Genomic DNA, 19,338 nt, shown 5'->3' with positions numbered 1-19,338 from the left:
AGTTCATACCTGCCCACCTGGTAACAGAGAAATTCGTAAAAACGCCAGAGCAAAAAAGGGGTGCGGCGGTTACTGAGGTTAAGAAAAAATTTCCAGTTGTGATGGATTTGCCTTTAGCGACAAGCATAATCACGTTTTGTTGTCACAAGTTAAATCGATGCGCTGAATAATTTCCCTCCATTTTGGGCACCAAAAAAAAAAAGAAAACATCGGGAAAAACAATAGGGGGGGGAGGGGGTCCCAGGCACAAGCACGAACATCAAGGCTGCGGTCTCATAATGGCTTGGAGTGGCCAAAAACTTTTACGTCATCAAAACAACAAGCAAAAAAAGTCGATTTCCGTCAAAACAACTCGCGTATGTCTTCACACGTGAACGAACGGGAAGGAGCAGCTGGCTGCAACGAAAACGCAAGTCAAAGCTTTGGCTTTGCTCACTACTAGGTTTTTTGGACAGTAACAGCAAAACGCTTCTAGCCTTTTTTAACGTCTTTACCGCCTTTAGTCCTAAGGCTGCGTTAGCCATGTGCCCTTACAGCTCATAGATCACTATCGCATCGCCGTGACCACGGTTTAGTGCGCGACAGTTCGCGGCAAACGGTAGTTATGTTTTCAATCCATGTACCTTCAAAACCAAGCTGTTTTATGCTATCTATGGTTGCAACTGCCATGGTTTTGTCCAAAGAGCTTGCAGCGCTGCTTTGACTGGTCGAGCCTTGGCAGTGCGCACATTTTCGAAGTTCCGTCAGTGACGTCGTCGCCACACATGATCGTGTCGAACGACCGCAGTTTCATCCACAGCTGTTGTGGCAACGACAACCACACACACTGTAGAAGATAGTGCATGCGCTGGTCGGACGCGCACTTTCGAAGCTTCGAGCACGCTGCTTTCGATCGGCCTTCGGTTGAAGGTTTCGGTACTAAAGTTCATATCACACGCCGCGAGTAGAAAGAGTGTTCGGAACAATCGAATTTTGGCCCAACGGACACATGAATGTGGCTAAATAATTTCACAAATTCGTATCTGTCGCGGTTTTGAATCACTGATACTCTACTGTAAGTTTAGATGAATGCCTCTCAAGTTCGTTTGTAATAAAATGCAGTGGGCTCGGAAAAAAGCCTGGAATATACTGACCTGCATTTTTGTCAATGAGGCCAGATATTGCATGCCAATTTCGATTTTCGGGTAATTTTCACACCCCCTCGCACTTGCGTGAACTGGCTTATATCACCGTAATCCGTCCTAATATAAAATATGCGTCAGCTATTTGGGATCCCGATCAAGACTACATTATTAAAAACATCGAAGCCCTGCAGAACCGTGCTGTACGTTTTATTTTTTCTGATTATTCACGTCACACCAGCATACTTCATTGAAAATTCATGCCAAACTGCAACTCTTATCACGTCGCCGCAAAATACCGTAAAAACCCGCGTATAGTTCGGACCCGCGTATAGTTCGAGGTGTAACTCGGGGATAGCAAACGTGAGAAAAAACATTTTCACGCGAATATTGTTCGAGGAAAACAGAAAAAATTCATTTATTTACACACTTGCATACGCACGCACGTGCGCGCACGATTAGTCGTCGTCTTCGTCTGACACACTATCTTCCGAATCTCCCTTGTTCGAAATGTCCTCCCCCAGCACCTCATCTTCCGTGCCATCAAGCACGTTTGAGATGGAGCACTTCTTGAAGGCACGGCAAACAAGTGCCTCGGGAATGCGGGCCCACGCCTCGGCGATCCACGAGCCGTCAGTTCTCATTCCACGTCTGGAAATGCTCCATTTTTCGGTCCCCGGAAACTTTTTCTCTTGCCGCAGTATGCAAAAAGGGCTTCCTTCTGCTTCCGCCAACCGCGAATGCTCCGCTCATTCACGCCGAACTGCCGCTCCGCGGCACAGTTGCCGATGATTTCGGCAGCAGAAATAACTTTCCTCTTAAAGGCAGCCGAGTACTGCCTGCGCCGTCCCGACATGGCTTAAAATCACGGAAGTAAAATCGTGGCCGTCATGATGTGCGCCAAGTGATTGCAATGGCCACTGTTGCTCGCCTGATGTACGCCTGTACCTGTAGGTCTCTAGGACTAACTAATGGATGGATGGATGGATGGATGGATGGATATGGCTGTACCCTTTAGATCGGGCGGTGGCTAGCGCCACCAAGCCGTAATACTTAATGAACTCAAAACTATATTTATTTATTTATTCCTTAAAAAGTGAGTTTGAGGATTCGTACTTTGCAGTGAAGAGTTTAATTTTCACTCGTGCCTTGACTTTAGGCACCAATCAGATAACCTCCTTCTAGTTAAGTCTACTTGCTTAAAGTCTATTTTGCCCTCCCGGTCCCTAAACCCCAGTGCTTTGAAAAACTCTGCGCCATCATCCTGAACTATAGGGTGAAGCCCTTTACAGAACATTATCAAGTGTTCGGCAGTTTCTTCTTCCTCTCCACACGCACTGCATACTGTGTCTACCCCTTCGTATTTGGCCCGATATGTCTTGGTTCGCAGTACTCCCGTCCTTGCCTCAAGCAGTAGAGAACTACCCCAAGTATTATCATAGATCCTTTCCTTGGCAATTTCCTGCTTAAAAGTTCGATAGATCTCTAGTGCAGACTTCTTAATAATGCCCATTTTCCACATGCCAGTCTCCGTTTCCTTCACTTTCTTCTTAACCGATAGTTCTTTTTGGTTTGGCCACCTGCTGTTTTCTAAGTATTTACCAGTCAACTTCCTGGTTCGCTTCCTCCATTTTGTATCGGCATTCTTCATGTACAAGTAGCTGAAAACCTTCCTAGCCCAACGCTCTTCCCCCATTTCTCTCAATCGCTTCTCAAATTTTATCTTGCTGCTAGCTTCCCTGCCCTCAAATGATGTCCATCCCATATCACCTTGTACTCCCTGATTTGGTGTATTCCTGTGAGCTCCTGAAGCAAGCCTACCTATTCCACGTTGCTTAATTTCTAATCTTGCTTGAACTCCTGATCTCATGCACAAGACCGCATTGCCGAACGTCAGCCCAGGAACCATGACCCGTTTCCATATTCCTCTCACAACATCATACCTATTGTAATTCCACAGTGCCCTATTTTTCATTACTGCTGCATTCCTGTTACCTTTAGTCATCACGTATATTTCGTGTTCCCTCATTACCGCAGATGTCCATCAATCTCTGCAAATCTTCCTTGTTGTTGGCCATTAGCACTATATCATCTGCGTACATTAATGTTGGTAGTGCCTGATCAATAAGTTTTCCTTGTTTGACTAAAGAGAGGTTGAACCCAGCCCACTTTCCTCTAATTTGGCCTCTAATTCTTGTAGGTACATCATGAATAATAAGGGTGACAGGGGGCACCCCTGCCTAAGCCCCCGTTTTACCTCTGCAGGCTTGGATACCTGTTTTTCCCACTTTATAACTACCTTGTTACCTTTATAGATACCCTTTAAAAGATTAGTGACTACATGTTCCACGCCTAGTGTGTCCAGTATTCCCCACAATTCCTCTTGAACCACGCTATCGTACGCTCCCTTGATATCCAAGAATGCTAGCCACAGGGGCCTGTGTTCATTTTCTGCTATTTCGATGCACTGCGTCAGTGAGAACAAATTGTCTTCCAACCTCCTGTGTTTCCAAAACACATTCTGCAGTTCCCCCAGCACCCCCTCATCTTCTATCCATGCCTGCAGTCTTTCCTTTATAATCTGCATCGCCAGCCTGTAGACCACTGATGTCACTGTTATAGGACGGTAGTTGTTTATGTCAGCTTTGTCCCCCTTTCCTTTATAGATCATGCTCATCCTGCTAAGTTTCCATCCATCGGGAACTTCACCATCGATTATTATTTTGCTCACTGCCTCTCTCAAAGCCTGCTTAGACTTCGGACCTAATGTCTTTATCAGCCTAATTGGAATGCCGTCTGGGCCTGTTGATGTGCTACTAGGAACCCTTTTCTCAGCCCTTTCCCACTCTCGTTGTGAAAATGGAGCCATTGCACCACTTGATTCGTCCTTGTCTATTGTGGTGCATAAAGCACTTCTTTGTTTAAATTTTTCTGTCACCCTTGCTCTTATATATTCAATAGCTTCGTCCCCTTCTAGCCTGGCACCTTGGGCTGTAGTTATAAAAATCTGCTCTAGGCTCGTCTCATTTCTTAGGGAGTTTAGATGGTTCCAAAATTTCGCAGCTGCCTTTCTATCTTTTTTATGTACTTCTGCCAGCCACTGAGCTCCCTTTCTTCTAATCTTTTCATTGATCAGAAGGGATGCAGCCCTTCTACAGCTTAGAAAGGTTTCCCATTTTCTTTCAACATCATCTGTCGGTTCACCCCGCTGCTTGGCATGTCTGTGTTCCCTAGAGGCTTCCTGAACGCCGCTCACGCTACCACGCCACCTAACGTAGAAGTGCGCAGACACCTGATAATGATGATAGCACAACCAATGCCGAAACCAAAACTGAATTCGGGCCGAAACGTTTTGGGATCCGCATATAGTATGGGGCTGAAATTTCGCACCCTAAATTTTAGAAAAAAAACCCCGGGCTATACGCGGGTTTTTACGGTAGCTCGCTTATCACTACTTCATATTCTCTACCACAGCACATCACTTCACAAGGACTTCTTTAGGCCACCCCCTGCCATCTTTCCATGCCGAGATCATCCCTTTAAAATCGAACGCTTCCCTTGTTGCACGTTTCACTATGCTAGATCCTTCATACCGCGCACAATAACTGAGTGAAATGACTTATCATCAAACATAGCAACCGTCACCGATATAACTGTATTTCAGAAACTACTAAACATGAGTGCAAACGTGTGAACCTTTTGCGGTATTCTTCCCTCTTTCTTCTGCGAACCATGTTTTCAGTATAAACTGCGTATCTTCATGGTTCGTGTTATTTATTGCTGTGTTTGCCTGATTCAGTATTTCACACGTGCTATTGGTGATGTTGTCATTCCTTTATGCTTTAATGGCGGGTGTGCTTGTAGTAAGCTTGATTGCGTTTTATTGTACTCTTGTGACTCTATTTCTCTCCTTGTTTAAATCAATTTTAAAATATTTTCATAGTTTCATTATTGTTTGACTCATATTATTAAATTATTCTGATTATTTAAGATTATTCGGTAAGAATATTGACCGTATATTAACTCTAATGTATTTAGTAGCTGTATAGTGTTTAGTTAGCATGTTTTCTGGCCCTATTAATCACTTCATGTACCTGTATGTGTTATAGCCCCCCCTATGTAACACCCTCCTGTGATAGGGCCCTTAGGGGTATTCTGAATAAATTAATAAAGAAATGAACCCTACTAACGGTAGAGACGGTCGCCATCCGGGAGTCTCCTGGACAATGCGGGAGACTTCGCAGGTATGTGATAATGATAGCACCGATACATATATATTTTTTTCCTGGTGGCGGAATATATCACAATGCCGTTTTCGAGGCCTCTGCGATCAGCTACGGCAATGCGCCATAGCCAATCGCGAAGGCTATGCTATTTTACTCATTTTGTTTTTTTTTTATCGAAAGTGAAATATTTTTTGTAAAGTTTCAGGCAAGCTTCGTAAAATTTCAGGCATAATTCGTAAAATCGTAAGCACGGTCGAAATGCGTACATTTTACAGGAAAATCGGAAGACCTGGCAGGTATGGGAGTTCCAAATCTGCCTCGTAGACTTCCATATGTAAGAACATCTTAAATTTAGTATGTTAAAAATCTTAGCCATCCAATTTTTCAGACTTTCTGCCCAAATGACAGGTCCAAAACAGCACAAATTGAGCCCCGACCTCCGCCACATCTATGACTTCCAAGTTGAAACATGTTTTCTCGAGCCAATACATTTACGTCCGTAGTGGAGCCTAAAAGGCATTGCTGCAATGCGAGAGTGTGAGGAAATGAAGCACATTAAAAGTATGAAGGCGTCACTTCTAATTTGATGTTGATTATATATGTTTATATTGAGCTCTAAAAGTTAGAATAGCAAAAATTTCTGTGCGAATCAAATCAAATAGCAAGCGCTATTCTAAAGATATTCAAATTTTTGAACATTTGCATACCCCTGCTCTCACTTATCCACAGTGCTCACAACAGCCGACTGCATGCTTATTTATATACGTTTCGCTTTTATGGCTAAACACAATATTTTGAAACCCTTTTCAGAAAAAAAAAAAAGCTGTTCGAATATAGAACGCAAAACCCTCAAGACTTACCTGACAAAGAAAGCATGTGATAAGTGCATCTGTCGGCTGCCCATATTTAGAGTTAACTCTTTAGTTACTGTGCAGGAATGATTATTTTCCATAAGTTTCGGAAAGATAGTTATCTTTTTGCCAGTTTAAAAAGTACACCATGATGCATTGAAGCATACCAAATTTCACACAATGAAATGCTCTTTCAAAAAAATGAATGTTGTAGAGCAACAAAAATATTTTAAAATGAATAAAAATACCAAAAGTGTAATTTTCAGTTGCCAGCTGGTAAACTGCAATAAAAAGCCCTAGATATGCAAAAATATTTTAAACAAAGCAAATTCAGAATATACATTTTGAAGATAAAGGACCCAGGAGCAGTGTAAAAATAATAAATGTTTCACAAAATGTTTCCATTCACATAGAAAAAAAATATCAGAACCAAAGTGTTGCTTCATTGCTTGTGCTATGCGGTGAAGCATTGCTTAGTTTGTTTTTTTCGTGAGAGACAGGTGAACTCGCAAACTTTTCTCAGCAAATTTTAGTTTTTCTTTTTCAATAAGAGCCTGCAGGTGCACCAATATAGATGGACACCAGTCATGTGAATAATTCTTCTCTGAATTAGATGTGCAATGAACTTCCCTATTTTGTTTAGCGTCCCATGAACCACCTCACTATGCATAGATTGGCATCTCAATATATGCAATTAAGCATATTTCTCTGAATTTCTTGCATATCATATTAAAACCACTTTTAGTTTCGACAGTCCAGACAATCATACAGACAATGTTGCACATACTTCAAAAAAAAAAACTATGGACCATGCCTCCGAATGGAACCCTGATGGGACGTGAAGCAGCAGCGGTGCGCGTGGCGTTGACCCTGTTGAAATGGGCGTCGACGCGGGTGCTAAAAAAACTGTTTGAAGCAAAACTCGCTGTAGTGTTTACTGTAGTAACCGTTTGTTTGAAACGAAAGGACACGGGAGGCGGGACGCGTTGAAGATGCTTGCACTCGGCTTTCTTGGCTCGTGTCTCGTCAGTGTTACCCGCGCGCCGTCTGTATTCTTGGTCGCGATCGGTATTCTTGACTCGCACCTTGTCGGTGTCGCTGGTCTTCCATTGCCGACGCTTGTGGTCAGCTTCTCTGGCTTACGCCTCGTCGTTGTTGACGTCGTCATTCGCGAACGCGATCGGCCTCGCTAACCCTCGCAACGCCGGCGACAGCCAGGAAAGGTACGCAAACACTAGCGGGAAGCATGCCCCCGACGGTGTCCTGCCCATCGGCGCGATCGTGCTGCAGGCAACGGTGCGTTGTCCATATTGTCGGCACCGCAAGATTCTAAAGGCGCACGCAGCACTCGCACCCACTGGCTCGCGGCTTCCTCTCGCCAACGGATGGAGAGAGGTGGCGCGGGTGAGATGACGGCCACGTAAAGAGTGGGCTCGAGCGTAGCAAGCGGTGGAGAGGGTGAAGCGAGAGAGAGCTGACATGCGACGAGCGCGCGGGAGAGAAGAGGTGCGGACGGAGGGACAGCGTTACACAGGCTAGTCACAGAGCTGCTTCGCATCTAGAATGAACAATATCGCATGGTTGTAAAATGCTTCACACTTCTCCGTAGCCAGGGACAAGACGTGCTCCGGTGGACTTCTTGTCGTGAGGATATGCACTGCAGCCTGCACCAGCACGCTGCGCTGGTGCAGGCTTCAGTGCTGTAAGATTGTGTGCACAAGTCAGCAGCTACGCACTTGCGGCGGAGGAGACATCTTGAGGTGCAAACGAAACAAACCCATGAACAGCTGCGGATGTCTCAGGCTGACGCAAAATATTGTCGCCATAAAACTTGAAGCTGAGGTTCTGTCATCAGTTGCAAGACAGTTTGAAGCAGTGTGTGTTTTTTTTTGTAGTGCAGGTGCACACCTGTGTGATGTGCCACCATAGGAGTGACTAGTAGCACTAGATGCAGCCCTGGGTCTAATAAAACAATACAAGAGACACCAAAGCTACTGAAAACTGGCTGAGAAGGCTACCTCCACACTTTATACCAGCGGCGGAACTTCGAAAATATCTTTTGTAGAATAAATTTTCACTGACTCCTAGCAACAGCTCTCTAGTGAATAGCTGACATGAACTGGCAATTATTGCTGCTCAACAATGTCAGATTGTGAACCTGACACTGTACAGTAGACTCTCGATAATTCAAACTCTGATAATTCATACTTTGGGTTAATTCAAACAAAATTCAATCTTTTGGTTGGCACTCCACTCTTTCAATGTATTTAAAGGCCCCTTAATTCAAACTCTATCATTCGCTTAATTCATACTTTTTGCAGGTCTACAACAGAAAATATCTGCTGCTTTACCATTAATATTTGAACATTTGTGTGCTTATATATTCCTAACAGTCTAAAAATGAAAAATAAGCCCTGAAGCCTTCAAGAAAAAAGGCTTTCTTTTTCGTATAAGTGATCGTATTGAGAGGGAGGGACGTTTGAAACGAAGCACACGCATGGTAAGCTGTGGTGCTTCTCAACCGGTATAAAGAGCTTTGTGCTGAAGGCACATACCTATAGCAATAAAGCGGTTTGCAATTTACGATTTCCTTGAAAAGTCTGATCAGCAGTAAATAGCCAATAAACTTGTGGGCTTTACTCCTCTGCTTTGTGTTTACTGTGTGCAATTAGGAAATAAGAACACATAAAAAATATTTACATGTGATAAAATCAATGCCGAATCATAATGTGTGGTGTCGGCTCACCCAGAGTCATCTATCTGAGAACTTCTGTTAATTCAAACTTCTTAATAATTCAAACTAGATTCAGAGATCCCTTCAAGTTTGAATTAACGAGAGTCGACTGTGATTCAATATTTGACTTGCACTGGTTTTTTTTTTTTTACACATCTTTGATGTGACTGAAGCATAACTACAAGGGGCACACACTTCTGCCAGTTGGCCAGCCAAGTGCATTTTATTAACAACACACACACTTGGGTTTGCGCAAACATCTGTAAAAAGTAACTGTTACCAACATGGGCAAATTCAAATTAATTCTGAAAGTTGAATTAATAAACTAACCACTAGAAAGTGCTGGGAGCAGAGAAATAAATTCGCCATTACAAAATCGATGATCCAAAGCTTCGATCACTGGTGATCAAATTGAATAGGCGTGGTAACGAAAGAGTTGAAAGCGAATGAAGTGGCTTTTTTTTATGTGCATTACCCTATTTGCTCACATGATAAACGCACTTTTTTTCTAAAAAAACTGGAACAAAGTTGGGGGTGTGTTTATTATGCAAAGCAAATTCGATGAAAACTTTTTCAGGGTGAACAAAAAATGTGATAATTCAAAAAAAAAGAAAGGTTAAGTCGCTTAGCTTTTCGCAATTGACATACGCGTACACTGTTTGGAAACAGCTTCTTTGTTGCACTTTACTCATCTTCGGTGGTTGATGGTGCTATCTTCTTGAGGCTGTCCCCGCATCGGCCCCGCACGCCATAAAAGCATTTCGCAGCTATCTTTTCTCGTAATCGTTTAACCGCAACAGTGGTATCTGCTGTGATCTTGAGGGGCGCCCAGATGCATGCGCTACCACGCTACGACGCACTTTGCCAACTTCACGGCAACCTCGCACGACGACCGCAATGATGCCGTTCATAGTGTAGCAAGTAACCAACATTGTCGCAAGCTACCCCCGATGCATCAAAACAAACCCTTTATAATGTTAAGGCGTTTATTAGCCGGCAACGAGCGAGAATATACAATGGCGACAGTCACAGCCAAGCACGGGCTCTCAGCGCGAGCGGCGTCCTTGTTGGGTAGCCCCACTAGAAGGTACTCAAGAGTTCGACCCATTTCAGAGTTTGGAGGCTTCGCTACAATTACCCCGGGGTCGAAGAGGGAGCCGCCTGGCGACCTAACAGCTTGGTATTATGAGCGGGTCATAATAAGCCTTCAGGCGCTCCACGTTGACGATGTCTCGCCCACGGCGGCGCATGTCCGAAGATTGTTCAACGGGTTCGATCAGAAAATTGACGGGTGAGGTGCGCTCGATGACACGGTAGGGGCCTTCGTATTTGGGACGTAGTTTGGAAGAGAGGCCAGCTGCAGAGGTCGGGATCGAGAGCCATACGAGCGCACCATGAAAAAACGTGGGCTCAGAAGTGGTGGAGCCATCACGAATACTCTTCTGCCGCTCTTGCTCTTGCGTCGTAAAAGTCTTGGCAAGCTCGCGACACTCTTCAGCAAGCCTGGCTGTCTCGGAAATAGGTGCACACTCAGATGGATCCGGCGTGTACGGGAGGATCGTGTCCATGGTGTGCGACGGGTGCCTTCCGTACAGCAAGTAGAAAGGTGAAAAACCAGTCGTGCTCTGAGGGGCGGTGTTGTAGGCGTAGGTGACGAAGGGCAGTATATTATCCCAATTAGTGTGGTTGGCAGCGACGTACATAGAAAGCATGTCGCCGAGGGTGCGGTTAAAGCGTTCGGTGAGGCCATTCGTCTGTGGGTGGTAAGCAGTAGTTTTGCGGTGGACAGAATGGCACTCCATCAGAATGGCTTCGACGACTTCCGACAAGAAGACACGGCCTCGATCGCTGAGAAGCTCTTGGGGTGGTCCGTGGCGCAGTATAAATCGATGCAGCAGGAAGGACGCAACATCGCGCGCAGCAGCCGCAGGGAGAGCGGCGGTTTCGGCGTATCGCGTTAAATGGTCAACGGCAACGATGGCCCAGCGGTTACCAGCCGACATCAGAGGAAGTGGTCCATACAAATCGATACCTACGCGCCCAAAGGGAGGGTCAGGGCAAGGTAACGGTTGTAGACTGGCGTGCGACATGTGGGCTGACGGTTTATGGCGTTGGCAAGTGAGGCAAGAGCGAACGAACTGCTGCACATAGCGGTACATCCCGCGCCAGAAGTAGCGTTGTCGAATGCGATAATAGGTTTTGAATACCCCGGAGTGTGCGCATTGCGGATCAGAATGGAAGGATTCACATATCTCTGACCGCAGACTGCGGGGTATCACGAGTAACCACTGCCGGCCGTCGGCGTCGTAATTGCGTCGGTGTAGGAGGCCGTCACGAATGGCGAAATGGCGAGCTTGACGACGCAAGGCACGCGTGGATGGCGTTGCGGATGGATCAGAGAGCATGTCGATGAGCGGGCCGATCCAATTATCCTTTCGCTGTTCGGTAGCGATGATGTCAACATCAATAGCAGAAACAGCAGCCGAGGATACTGAGCAGAGCACATCACCTTCAGGCAGAGGGGAGCGCGAGAGGGCGTCGGCGTCAGCATGCTGGCGTCCGTTGCGGTACAGCACGCGGATATCGTAGTCTTGTAAGCGAAGAGCCCAACGGGCGAGACAGCCTGAGGGATCCTTCAATGATGAAAGCCAGCATAGTGCATGATGGTCGGTGACGACATCGAATGGGCGACCATACAAATAAGGTCGAAACTTTGTAAGAGCCCAGACGATCGCCAGGCACTCTTTCTCCGTGACGGTGTAGTTTTTCTCGGCTCTCGTGAGCGTACGGCTTACATATTCAGGGAATCCAGGTTTTCGCTGCGCCAGGACAGCGCCGAGGCCTACTCCGCTGGCGTCCGTGTGCACCTCCGTTGGGGCTGTAGGGTCGTAGTGGCGTAAAATGGGAGGCGACGTCAACAAATGGCGGAGCTTTGCGAATGCGTCGTCGCACTCGGATGACCACGAATTCAGGGGCCCGTTACTTCCAAGGAGCTTTGTCAGCGGTGATATGATCGTGGCAAAGTTTCGTATGAAGCGTCGGAAGTATGAGCACAGGCCCACGAAACTACACAGTTCTGTGACAGATGCAGGTTTGGGGAATTCGGCCACAGCCTGAAGCTTGGCAGGATCGGGAAGAATGCCGTCTTTGGACACGACGTACCCCAGTATGGTGAGTTGCCGTGCTGCAAAGCGGCACTTTTTCAGATTTAGTTGCAAGCCGGCATTGCTCACACGGGCGAAAACTTCTTTCAGACGTTAAAGATGCGTGGAGAAATCCGGAGCAAAGACAATGACATCGTCGAGGTAACACAAGCACGTGTACCATTTCAAGTTGCGCAGAATGGTGTCCATCATGCGCTCAAAGGTCGCAGGTGCATTACATAGACCGAACGGCATGACGTTGAACTCGTACAAGCCGTCTGGCGTGATGAAGGCGGTCTTTGGTCGAGCGTCGTCAGCCATGGGTACTTGCCAGTACCCCGAGCGCAGATCGAGAGAAGAAAAAAATTCGGCTCCGTGAAGGCTGTCAATTGCGTCATCGATGCGTGGCAGTGGGTAAACATCCTTGCGAGTGATCGTATTGAGCCGTCTGTAGTCCACACAGAACCGCACAGAACCGTCTTTCTTCGCAACAAGAACAACAGGAGACGCCCATGGACTGTCCGAGAGCCGAATAACGTCGTGTCTGAGCATATCGTCAACCTGATCATTAATTACTCGACGTTCAGCAGGCGACACGCGATATGGACGTTGCCGTAAAGGTGGATGGGCACCAGTGTCGATGCGATGCGTAACAACAGACGTGCGACCGAGAGAACTTCGCCCGACATCGAAAGAAGAACAATATTCTTGTAACAGGTCCAGAAGTTGGGAACGCCGTACGGCCGTAAGGTTGTCAGCGATGGAGGGGCCAAATACATCAGCAGACGACGAATCAGAAGTGGAAACAGCATTGATGGTACACGACCTGGGAGCGCGCGTGTCATCGGGTACGTCCAGGACTTGTGCGTCGTCGACTGGTTCCACTCTGCCGAGACATTCCCCTCGAAGCAAGGTAACAGCGTACGGGGACGGGTTGGTTACAAAAATAGCAGTGTTGCCCTGGTTGACCTGCACGGTCGCGAAAGGTACTAGCAACCCTTTCCTGGTGCAAGCGCGGTCATATGGCGAAACAAGTCCAATGGTGTCGGAGAGACCAGCGCAGTAGACAGACACAGCCGTCGTCGAGTTTGGAGGCACTGTTGTATCGTCTTTCGTTAGAATCTTGCTCAGTGTCGGGGGACTGTCTTCTGGCGTCAAATGCGAGAAGGGTGAGAGCTCAATTTCGGCGGCAGCACAATGGATGACGGCGTCATGGCGGGAGAGAAAGTCCCATCCCAGGATGACGTCATGAGAGCATGCCTGAATGATGATGAACTGGACGACATACAGAACGTCCTCGATGACAACGCGAGCTGTGCACCCTGCTGTAGGATGAATCCGGTGCAAACTTGCAGTACGGAGGGATAACCCAGAAAGTGGCGTCGTCACTTTTCGAAGTAAGCGGCAGAGTTTTTCATCCATAACTGATACGGCAGCTCCAGTGTCAATAAGAGCCGATGCACAAACATCGTCCACAAGCACGTCAATGACATTCGAGGGGCTGCTCTGAGGGTTTTCACATTGCGATAGCGTCGCAGTCCTTGCCTCAGGGACTGCGACGACTAGTTTTCCCGCTCATGAGCTGCCGCACTTGGCCGCATGGGAGACAGGGAACGGCGTCGTGGAGACGGTGATCTTCGAGATGGACCTGGGCGAGATCGAGGTGGCATAGACGGCGGTTCTTCGCGATAAGGACGGCTGAGTTGGCCAGCAACAGGTGAAGAAATTGGAGCCGGCTGTACGCGATGGCAATAACGGGCCACGTGACCGGGGTAACCTCAGGCAAAGCAGATGGGCCGGTTGTCGGGTGTGCGCCATCTGTTCACCGGGGTAGGTCTCACCCATGTCGCAAGGGCTGATGGACGGAACGGTGGCTGCATGGTAGACTGAAGCTGAGGCTGAGGGGTTACGTCAACATACGTAGCGGGCACACCCACTGCAAAGGACGGAGGTCGAGTGGCTGCTTCGGCGTAAGTCAGAGGGGCGGTTGCTGGAACGACTTGGGGTGGCCTGGCAACCACTTGCGCGTAACTCAGGGGCGCAGGAGCCGGAGGCTGTGGAGGGTGGTACGCAGGCATTACCTCCACTATTTCCTGTTCAATCGCTCGGCGGATGGGAGGGAGAACGGTAGTAGCCGATTGTTGAACAGCAGGTTGGTGGGCAAAGGGCAGGAGCGAGAACTGACGCGCGATTTCCTCGCGGATAAAGGACTTCAGGTCTGCCATCAACGCCACTTGGTCACAACTGGCCTCCAAGCCAGCAAGCGTTGCAGCTCGTGGTGGGGAGCGTCGGGTCATCGAACACTGCCGGCGGAGCTCCTCGTAGCTCTGGCACAGTGTGATGACCTCAGCCACCGTGCCGGGGTTTTTGGCGAGCAGCATCGTGAAGGCATCATCGTCAATGCCTTTCATGATGTTTCGGATCTTGTCAGACTCGCACATGGTGTGATTGGATTTGTTACATAGGTCCAGGACATCTTCAATATAGCTGGTGAATGACCCACCAGCCTCCTGAGCACGTTCACGCAAACGCTGCTCGGCTTGCAGCTTGCGAACAGCAGGGCGGCCGAAGACGTTGACGATTGCGGTCTTGAAATCGGACCAGGTGGCAAAATCGGACGCGTGGTTGTTGTACCGCAAACTGGCGACACCGGCAAGGTAAAACACCAAGTTGGTCAGCTTGCCGTCCTCGTCCCATTTGTTGGGGACGCTCACGCGCTCGTAAATGGTGAGCCAGTCCTCCACGTCAGTGCCATCAGCGCCAGTGAAGATGGGTGGATCGCGGATTCTGGGAACACCGGGACAAGGGGGTGGCATTGGAGGAGGCGTTTGCTGAGAAGTGTCGTGGTACATAGTAGATGGCAGGGTACGTGATCGTAGCTCCAAAGGCATAGACAGAGATCGCAGCACTCTCCACCAAATTGTTAAGGCGTTTATTAGCTGGCAACGAGCGAGAATATACAATGGCGACAGTCACAGCCAAGCACGGGCTCAGCGCGAGCGGCGTCCTTGTTGGGTAGCCCCACTGGAAGGTACTCAAGAGTTCGACCCATTTCAGAGTTCGGAGGCTTCGCTACAATAACATTATTAACGGCAAATGCAGCCGCAGACGTGCGTGAAAGCGAGAATCAGGAGCGCTACCATGTTGCAGAAATCATCACAATTTTTTCTGGGCTATAAGCGATTTTTTCTGGTTGTCCAGAAATTTGCGATGCGATAACAATTAATGACCCTTCGCGACAGCAAACCCTGTCGTCATCGCTCAAAAATTGCAGGTAGCGACCGTCGGTTGGCGCGGGCAGTTTCGTGACCTTCGCTCGCTGTGTGCTCATCAGCTGCGACATCACTATACTCGCACCACTCGTGAACCCCGCTGTGGTGCACAGACAAAAAAAAAGACTGGAGACGTGTCGCGCACAGGTAGAAAGAAAAACAATACAGCACGCGACCACGAACGAAGGGGAGGAGGGAGTAAGCCGAGGTGGCCGAGGGGAGTCGGCATAATAATACAAAATGGAATAAATCTAACGGGTGAGGAGGCGCAAGGTGTCGGTTACCGTGACTGCAGGGGATGGATGTAGGGGTCCGTTTATTATGGAGGGGAAAAAAATTCAAATTTTTATGCTGAAGTTGGGAGTGCATTTATTATGCGAGTGCGTTCATCGTGCGAGTAAATATGGTAAGTGAGTGCATTCATTACATGATTGATTGATTGATTGATATGTGGGGTTTAACGTCCCAAAACCACTATATGATTATGAGAGACGCCGTAGTGGAGGGCTCCGGAATTTTAGACCACCTGGGGTTCTTTAACGTGCACCCAAATCTGAGCACACGGGCCTACAACATTTCCGCCTCCATCGGAAATGCAGCCGCCGCAGCCGGGATTCGAACCCGCGCCCTGCGGGTCAGCAGCCGAGTACCTTAGCCACTAGACCACCGCGGCGGGGCCATTCATTACATGAGTAAATACAGTAATACACAATGATTTGTTCTCAAACTTCATGTTCAAATTCTAATGCAATGCCCTGCAATTTTTAATGGAATGAAGTGTGCATACGCATGAGCTTGATACGTGGGTATATCATGAAGTTCGTTTCATATGAGCACCACTTGCAAGTAAAGAGCCACTCTTGTTGTATGTATTTCATCTTTCATTGTTCGTGCTTTTCAAGTTTCTTTCAATGATGGACCAGCTCACCCAAACCAAGGTATCGTTACAGCACATTCCTTCAAAAGATTTTAAGATAAAAAGGCTGTCTTACAAATAATGGAGCTAAAGGGTGTCCTTCAGAAATATGAATAAAAATAAAAGCAGCAGCAATCATTGCAATAGAACTGATAAATGCAAACAGCTATTGCTACTCAGACCTGTGCAGATCCAGGCTTGTGGTCCTGCAGGGGCATTCCACCGTTCATTGAATCATACATTGCATATGTTATAATAATATCCCTTAACTGCTGATGCAAAATAGCTGTAATACTAATATCTTGATTGATAGAGCCTACCTGCGCACGAACGAGGAGAAAGTAGAGAGCACGTGAGAGACGCAGGCATCGCCGAGCTCGTGTCACTGCCACGTACAGCAGGTGATACTCCTCCAAGTTTTCTGCGAGCAAGCAACCAGACAGAGTGCACTTGCAAGTGCTTGTTCCAATGCACCGGTGGAGACATCTTGTGATACCATACACAATTAAAGAGATCAACCCCTTTATTAGGATAAATCTTTCTCTTGGGTTAGTTGGTGTTGTATCCCAGAATTTGTATTTTTTAGCGTAAACAGGAAGAAAACTGGCTGAGTTGGAAAAGCTTCTCTACTCAGTAGAGAAAGTAGAGTAAGAAAGATCAAGATTCTGGGCAGAGGTGGTGATACTTTGGGAAGGAGTTGTTAGAAGCTTTCTGTATGAAAAACAAGGGCACAGTGTGCATCAATGACACGTCCATTCATTTGTTCAGTAACGAGTTCAGATTATTCAGATCAATGATTGATTAGCTATGCTATGGCTGCATGCAAGCGCTTTAGGTGATTTGCCTTTTCCATGGCTTCCCAATATAAAACCAGTTGATGTTTAGGGCTTGCCCTGTGCACTGTCTTTTTTTCTACTCATCCAGTTCTTTCTTTCAGATGCGAAGCAGCTCTTTGACTAGCCTGTGTAACACGGTCCCTCCGTTCACCCCCAATGCACATGCTTGCGTCTCGCGTTTTGTGCCAGCCCAAGAAGACACCTGCAAATCTGTTGCTCCTCTCACCCTCTCTCGCCTCGCAAGCCTGACGCAGGCAGCCTCTGCTAGTAAAAAACCGACTGCTGGTGCTGCAAAACCGTTCTCTAGCCACCCCGTATATGTAGGCACTGGGTCGTGTGTTCGAAATTCAGTCAAGGGCGTCTTTACTTGGCTTTCGCTTGATGAGCGCCAGCATCAAAGTCGCCGTCAATGTAAGCATTAGTGGCCGCTGCTTCACATCTACGCATGGTTCCCTTTAGCGGGAGATGGTCCAAGTTTTTTTTATTCCTGTTTACACTAAAAAATATGAAGTCTGGGACCTTTATTAGAATGATCGACGGATATTTCTTCAATGAGAACTAATAGACAGTAATGCCGAGAAAAGTATCGGGGATCTTATTAGTTGTCCAACATAAATGTGAATAAAAGTGGATGAAAAGATAACTTCCCTGCCGCAGCAAGTTATATTTTTGTCCACTCTTATTTCGCCACATTTACTTTACATTAAACCTACCACATGAATTACAGCCAAAAGAAGGTATGTACGTGCACTTGCCTGGATTCCTGGCTGGAGGCTGGGAAATGTCTTCTGTATAGAAGTCGTCGGCCAAAAGCACCGTGTCAAACTCGAGCCCCTTGGCTTTATGCACTGTCGAGAAGACCACATCTGCAATTTGCAAAATAAAAGAACTCTTATGGTCTTCATTTCCAGCTTGTCCACGGCATAAACTTTGAAGCGATGCGACTGGAGTGTTTCCATGATGGCAAATACAACAAAACAGAACAAACCATTCCTACTGAGTGCAAGGAAACCCTTTTTTAATGTACCTTCTCAAAGGAGGGCCTCTCGCCGTGCCCCGCCTAATATACTCCGTCATGTAGTCAAACCCATTCATATAGCAATGATGTCATTATAAAACTGCTGCAACAACCCCTTGGTAATTCTAAGCAAATGTATAGACGATTTTCCGCAGTGGCTTACAGGCATTGGCACGTTTGATCACATGATCATAACTGACCTTAACACAACCAGTTGCCCCAGCCAATGCATTGGGTCAGTGGCCATGGCCATACCACACAACCAACACAAGCTGGAAGCCAACGCAGCAGGACCTATGCAAGATGCGTATGCCCGCCTCGATCGTAACTCACATTTGCTACTCATCCTTGTACAATCCAACCTCATTATAACAAAGTTCCATATCACTCGAAAATTAGTTTGTTATATCAAAAAGTTCATTATAGAGGTTTATTCTTAACACTATAGCTATTGCGAGACTATTTCTTATTCACTTCGTTATAACCAATATTTCATTATATTTAGGTTCACTATATCGAAGTTTGAGTGTATAAATAAATGGTGAAATAGGGTCTTGCTTCGTGTCATCTCAAGCTGGGAACCAAGCATCAGGCATGTTCTGTATTTATTATTGAGATTAGTCGAGTTTATTTAGCTATGCCTGCTAAGCCTCGTCTCCGAGAATTTGAAATTAAGTCTCGAAAACACTGCAAAGTACCAAAAGATAGATTTCTCTCTAAGCTCCAGGACGTAAATATAGAGCAAATAAATACGTAGGTTGCGAACTTATGGGCCACACTGCTCGTGATGACAGTGTGATAAGTTCAAGGCAGAAGGAAACTGCATCCACAGTTACTGCCATGTTGACTTTTATGGCACTGCCATCTGGAAAGCTATTCTCGCGGTGTCCACTTTGTGAACACGTCTAATTTGGCGTGCACTAATTGGCTGGAGAGCTGGCGACCAGTGCGCCTCCTGTTCCCTGTCTTTCTTCCGCAATGTCATTTTGATGCCACGCAGCTTTCCCAACTCTCAACACAAACGAGGAAGACAAAATGTGTTTCGCCACGAGTGCTGAACCCAGGGATCTGCTTTTGGACGCAAACTCTAATCATGTTAGCCATTGAATTACGTTTAACGCGGCACCCTGCCTGACACCCATGAAAGGTCATTACACATTTCACTGCGTTGCTCTTCAAACATCTCAACACAGGCTTGTGTGAATAGTGAATTTTAGGTTC

The 19,338-nt window shown here is 46.9% G+C and overlaps 1 protein-coding gene across 4 annotated transcripts in view; it reads right to left on the bottom strand.

Annotated features, from left to right (window-relative positions):
- LOC119174163 (F-box DNA helicase 1-like) overlaps positions 1–19,338 on the bottom strand; it is a 158,934-nt gene that overhangs the window by 8,615 nt on the left and 130,981 nt on the right. For all 4 annotated transcript variants that reach the window (XM_075896078.1, XM_075896077.1, XM_075896075.1 and 1 more), the window contains exons 17-18: positions 17,855–17,965; positions 16,584–16,684 (exon numbers count right to left, since the gene is read on the bottom strand). In XM_075896078.1, the coding sequence (XP_075752193.1) occupies positions 16,584–16,684; positions 17,855–17,965 (212 nt within the window). The remainder of the gene's footprint in view (positions 1–16,583; positions 16,685–17,854; positions 17,966–19,338) is intronic.

The sequence above is a fragment of the Rhipicephalus microplus genome, chromosome 5 (assembly GCF_043290135.1).
Source record: "Rhipicephalus microplus isolate Deutch F79 chromosome 5, USDA_Rmic, whole genome shotgun sequence".
NCBI lineage: Eukaryota > Metazoa > Arthropoda > Arachnida > Ixodida > Ixodidae > Rhipicephalus > Rhipicephalus microplus.
The sequence above is the reverse complement of the archived record's forward strand: the minus strand, read 5'-3'. Positions and strand labels throughout refer to the sequence as shown.